Source organism: Battus philenor, unplaced genomic scaffold (genome assembly GCF_028537555.1).
Source record: "Battus philenor isolate CCGP_79_NKW_IND1 unplaced genomic scaffold, ilBatPhil1.0.hap1 SCAF_1, whole genome shotgun sequence".
Classification (NCBI taxonomy): Eukaryota; Metazoa; Arthropoda; class Insecta; order Lepidoptera; family Papilionidae; genus Battus; species Battus philenor.
In genome coordinates, this window is record NW_027181661.1 from 18,626,530 (window position 1) to 18,632,529 (window position 6,000).

Consider the following 6,000-nt stretch of genomic DNA (forward strand, 5'->3'; position numbering starts at 1 on the left):
GAATGTTCTAACGTTTGTGCTATGTCTGAGATGTGCATGATTACTCTAGTGAAATCCGCATGATTCAATCTCCCCGCATACTTGTTACTGAGATACCAAACGTGAATTGAAAGCCTTCCATGCATGCGATGCCAGATCGTTATCCTGTTCTGATAGAATCAATGTTTACTAAACAGTGGTCCTGCTGAGCCGCGTCGAACTGAATACGAACAAGAAACCTTAACGTAGATAGAACTGCTTAGTTGTCTTATCTATAGGTGTCGGCGAACACTCTCGCTTCGCCGCAACTAACGCTGCAGGCCACGCAGGGCACCGTGGGCCTCATCGCTGCTCCGGTGCAAGGCTCCGTGTTGCCGTTGCAGCCTCAAGCAACTATTGTGGCCCACGTCAAGAATGAGGAGGATAAAGGTCCTCAGTTGACCGCACAGGTTAGTGTTGCTTTTTATTTCTCTGTCGTACAATAAAGCTGTTTCAATTGTGCTCTAAACAATATGCTATTTTTTATTCCCTGGACAGAATTATTATGATGCTATACCAACCATGCCATATAAGCAAGTGTAAGAGACACATTACAATGGACATAAACAATTGTAAACAAATAAGAGGTGAACACATGCGGCTTCTTATATTTCTTAAAAAAAAAAAAATTGTGTATGTAAGCTTATATCAAGCAGGTGCTTGTTGAAGTATAATAAATACCAACGCGTCAGGGACCGTTATGTGTTGCGTCACCTGAATTGTCACACCACGTGACACTTGCTGCGACTCTTCATGGAAACATTACGTCACAAAACTTTACCTCCACCCCTGAAAATTCACAATCATTCCATTTTTTTTTAATCTGTCCAGCGCACTCTGCCTGCCGTGTACGACGCACCGGGTCTAGAGTAGGAGCGTCACCTATTGTCTCGTTCCGTTTAATGACTACAAAGTTAAATAATTTAATTATAATATAAATCATTAAGCCTTGTTTTACCAAAATCTACATACTTTACATTTCAAATATTAAATTGTTGTTTTGTTGTTGACAAATTAAACAGAAACATTAATTATCTGAACTTGTAAACAAATAAATCATTTCTCTATTGTTCAGATGTCCAAGAGTTAAATACTCGGATGCATCTAATTGGTTTTATGTGACATATTCTCACCTCCAACTCTCGTCTTACTTGTTAGACTAAGCGCTAATTACTTAATAAATAAATGTTTGACTAAATTTATGATTGTTGAATTACAATTACTTTGCTCTTGCGGATGTGAATGTGCTCATAGGTGGCGATGATCACTGAACACCGCGTGAGCCGCTCCCCGCTGCCCGAGTGGAACTCGATGTAAACGTAAAATATGAGAAATGTCTTGTCAACAACTGTCCACTGATAGCTGTTCCTTGTCCGCAGGTGCCGTTGGCTCAGCAACTTTCGCAGCCCGTAGTCCAATCTGAAAGCACCGATGCAGCAGTTTCAGTCACGTCAGTTTTAACTACCACCAGCACCACTACCGTCACAGTGGTGTCGTCGACTTCTACCACTACCACCACCACCGCCGCCAATGACGCCGCCATATCCACTAGCACAAATTCAATTGGTTAGATGAATGAAAAGATGTTTAAAGCATTATTTCTGAGATGATTGCACTGTGATGAAGGACGGTGTAACAAGAAATGTGACTAACCGATTTATTTTATATTTTACACAGGCTCGGTCGCGCCGGCCGAAGCCAAGTCCAGTCCGCGCAAGTCGGACTCGCCGTGCGCCACCGAGGCGAGCTCGACTTGCGCCACCTCCGCAGCGAGCCCCGCCGCGTCAGCGCCCAGCGGCGCCCACCAGACCACCGCCGCGACTGCTCAGGTGATAACACTTCATCATCACATAACATCACATAGCAGCCTATCTTTGTTACGATATGTTTTGGGTATAAATTCATTACGGTCCGCGCTACAAATTACTTAAAAAAAACTGGTTAAATAATTATAAAGTAATGTCAACCTTAAAGCAAGGCTTTTGTCCCGCGACAGGTGGTCACAACTGTGGCGTCTTCTTCGTCTGTGCCCACTCCCAGCACCACTGTGCCCACGCCGATGACGGTCGTGCCCACGCCTGTGTCGTCGGCGGGCCCGGCGCCGCTGTTCAAGAGCTCGCAGCCCGCGCGCCACATCAGCCAGCCGACCGCACACGGTAAACGAACACGCCACCTACATTAGATACATGTACATGTGTATAATGATTTTAAAATTAGATAATAGATACCTGTTGTTGTATTTCTGTAGGTTAGGTGAGCAGTTGAATTAATACGTTGGGAAAGAAGTTTGTTCGCAATTTACATGAAAATTCGTGAATAAATTTTCAATACTTGTTAGCACTTAACTATGGCAAAAGGTGGCATTTTGTTCCAATTTGTTGTTCCCACGTTCTTGTGGCACGCGATCCACAATATCTTCAATAACAGTTGGGTTTCATTAAGTTAGCGAAACTGAATGAAATGAATGACTTTATCCTTATCAAGTTTTTAAAAATAGCGTCACGTTTCACACGTAGCCGAGCGCATCTTTGATGTTAAAACAACCGGCCCTAAAACGCTCGAACCAATTTGTGATACTGACGCAGCATCAACTCCTAAAAGTCACAATTAATTTTTCGCGGCTAGCGCTACTTTTTTTTCCTTTTTTTAAGTAAAATCTAAACCATGCTCATCCACTCCTGATGTAAAGAAGAGCAAATGCAAAGTATTTGGAAACAAAATTCTAAATCAATTAGTATGCACATTATATTACCCTTGGAGACTTTTTCTCTGACCTGATTTCGCAGTACTGTTTGCTGCGATTAAATTTGACAATTGAAGAGATTTACCATTGGGTGTATTGGGTAAAGGTTTTGTCTCTCTCAGTCTCTGCTCCCTGGTGTTGCAGGGGGTGGGTGGGATATGGATGCATGGGTTGTGGAGAGTGTTTGTTGAAGGCTGCATTTCCGGTGCACATTTCGTGATAAAACTGTTGTGGCGTCACGCGCGCGCTTGATTGTCACCGCCGCCGTCTTGCATAATGCCTCCACTGTCGCACGTGCACCTGCGGCCGACTGACGGCCTCACCGTGCACTGCTGCACGGGAGACTTTGTTCCACTGTGTGTTAATCAACGATTGCGATGTGATGTGATGCGATGTGATGTAGCGCAGGAGAGTTTGCTGTTTGTGTGTCTGTGTCGCGGACGTGTGCGCGACGGCTAATGCGAAAGCGTTGTTTCCCGTAGTCACCAAGTCCAAGGCGAAAAAACGGAAAGCTGAACGCTCGCGGTCTCGCACCAATGCGCTCCCTAAAGCGGTAACTTTTTCTATGCCAACGTTTTGTGCGTGGTCGAGCGACGCCGCGCCGCCCCACGACTCACTAGGTAAACGTAACGAGTCTAACAAATACTTCATATCAATGTGTCACGGCCCTGCATCACCAGCGCCACCACCGCCACCACCGCCCCCCACCGCTCCACCGCCCCCGCAGCCACACTCGCGCGCCTTCCTTCCCTCCTTCCGACCATACCACCACCACGCGGCTCTCCGCCATCCACACATGTGTCATGTCTGTGCGCGCGCAGCTATTTCAGTTTTGTTGATCGTTGGCGATGTTCTTATTATTTGACGCTTCTCATGTTGGCCTGTTTGTTTTCGTTTTGGTTCACGCATCACCCGCTGAGGGTCAATTCATGTAGTCATTATTTCACATTCGTTCAAACCTTTCAAATGTATTATTAGCTCATACGCTTTCATTGTAGTATTGATTTATTTAATGTATAAATATTGTCGACCCGAACCAGCCACTAGATAAAACTTGAAACAAATTCACATGTTCTTCTCAATTTAATCTCTAAAAAGATTTCATGATTTTAATAAGTAAAATCAAATTTTAGAAAATTATATTTATTTACAACGAAATATATACATGCGAAATAAAATTCTTGTGCTGTTAAAATGACATATAAGACCATCTAAGTTTGGCATTACCATATAATCAAAATAAATGTAACTACACTAGTAATTAACTAAGCGAATGTTGTTTTTAGATAAAGCGCTGCCGAAGGCTCTGGTCAAACCAAACATACTGACCCACGTCATTGAAGGGTACGTCATCCAGGAAGCCGGGGAGCCGTTCGCAGTGAGTTGATGGTTTTTTTTTACTCGTACGCGACATAATGTCGTCTGTGCGCGATAAACAAATACGGGTCGACCTAGCCTGGGCAACATGTCCCTTAGGTATAACTACCGATACACAAGTACAAGCGTAGTGCGCGCCCTCAGAAGAACTTTCGATGTAATCGTCGGTTGAGAAAAACCGTGTTTGTAAGTATTTGATGTCCGCAGGTGAATAGACCTCTGCGCGAGTGGGCCGCGTCTGACAAAGAGCACGACAAGGAGAACAAACTGCCCTCCCCGGACGAACCGCCGCGTGAGTTTACATTTATATACACCTACCTCTGCGATGTGCGCACGCGCTGCACTCGCAACGGCAGCCTCCTGTAGTTTAATACTGCCCCCCACTGTCAAAGGCAGGTTATAAAGTGTACGGCCAAAGAAATATAAAATTGTTCTTATTAGTAATAACTTTTTTTTAATCACATTATATATAAATTAACTCGTACCATTTTGTCACCGAACCTGTTGTGTCGATAAAAAAGACAGGAGACACTGCGTCAGATTCATAAGCTTTGTTGATTGTCCTCGGTGTAGGCAAGAAGCAGATGCTGGACAGCAGCGGCGCCGGCCTCTCGCGGATCAGCTCGAGCGTCATGGACACGTCGGAGCCGGCGCCGGGGCCGCCCGCGAAGCCGGAGACGAGCTCCGCCGAGTGCGCGCCGGACGAGGCCGCACAGCCCAAGATGCCCAACGCGAACAAATGGACGGTGAGACACTGTCGATACCTTACCTCTTTGTGCATTCCATGCGTGTGTGTGTGTAACAGTTCAATTATCCAGCAGGTCCTGCTCTCTTGTTCAAGTCTAAATTAGTTAAGCTGAAACATGTATCTTATGTATAATAATATTGACCCGGGGCACTGTATATGTATATAGGTGACGGAGGTGTGCGACTTCATACGGAACATACCGGGGTGCGCCGGGTACGCGGACGAGTTCCTCATGCAGGAGGTGGACGGAGAGGCGTTGCTGCTCATCAGACCCGAGCACTTGGTCATGGCGCTGTCCATGAAGCTCGGGCCGGCGCTCAAGATCGTCGCCTGCATCGACTCGCTGCGCCCGGAAAATGATCAGCCCTCCGCTGACCACGACTGAGGTAAGTTGCGGCCCCGTCCTCCGCCGGGACCTGCCTCTGCGGCAGACCGCTCTCCTCCGGTTTGCGAATACATGTTCGTTGGTTGCAGAATGGAGCGGCGGCGAGGCGGGCGCGGCGCGGCGCGGGTGAAGACCGTTCAGTGTTCAATTGTTGTACTTGTGTATAGATAGCTTAATGTTAATGCGCGGCCGGCGGCTTCGGATCGACGGTCAGTTGGCGAGGAGCACCGGCCGCGCCGAGGGTTGGTCACTTCACGTCGGACTCTCGTTATCTCATTCGGTACTTTAACGTTAGAATTTAATGGTCCTTCAAGCTTTACATAATAATTTATTTAAACTGTGTCCGCACACGTGACCTGAAACCAGGTTTCAGTTGTACGAGTGCTCAGTGAATCGTTGTTAATGACTTGTGACGTGGTGCGGGGTGCGTGCGGGGGGGGGGGGGGTCTCGCTCCCTCCGATAGTCGTACAATGGAACTGTCATTAGTCGTAAGCTCGTCAAGTGTTGTAGTTGTCTATGTTATGTAATTGCCAATATAAGAAATATCTGTAAGCGTGCGCGCGCGCAGTGAGCCGCTCTGAACTGCGGCACGGCGGTCCCTTGTGCGCCGGCGCGGTGAGCCGTTGGAAATAGACGCAGTCGCCCTTTGTGATCGCGCAACCAGCCGGCGGCAGCGACTGTGCGCCGAGAGACACACGCGACGCGCGCGCTCGGGACGCGGCCGAAGT

The 6,000-nt window shown here is 47.1% G+C and overlaps 1 protein-coding gene across 1 annotated transcript in view; it reads left to right on the forward strand.

Annotated features, from left to right (window-relative positions):
- The window catches only part of LOC137919919 (polyhomeotic-proximal chromatin protein-like), a 44,986-nt gene extending 39,277 nt beyond the window's left edge, over window positions 1-5,709 (forward strand). Inside the window, exons 22-30 of the mRNA XM_068763144.1 lie at window positions 258-428; window positions 1,398-1,584; window positions 1,696-1,847; window positions 1,997-2,174; window positions 4,048-4,139; window positions 4,346-4,430; window positions 4,712-4,884; window positions 5,053-5,272; window positions 5,361-5,709. Of these exons, the coding sequence (XP_068619245.1) occupies window positions 258-428; window positions 1,398-1,584; window positions 1,696-1,847; window positions 1,997-2,174; window positions 4,048-4,139; window positions 4,346-4,430; window positions 4,712-4,884; window positions 5,053-5,271 (1,257 nt within the window). The 3' untranslated portion in view covers window position 5,272; window positions 5,361-5,709. The remainder of the gene's footprint in view (window positions 1-257; window positions 429-1,397; window positions 1,585-1,695; window positions 1,848-1,996; window positions 2,175-4,047; window positions 4,140-4,345; window positions 4,431-4,711; window positions 4,885-5,052; window positions 5,273-5,360) is intronic.
- Window positions 5,710-6,000: the final 291 nt, after the last annotated feature.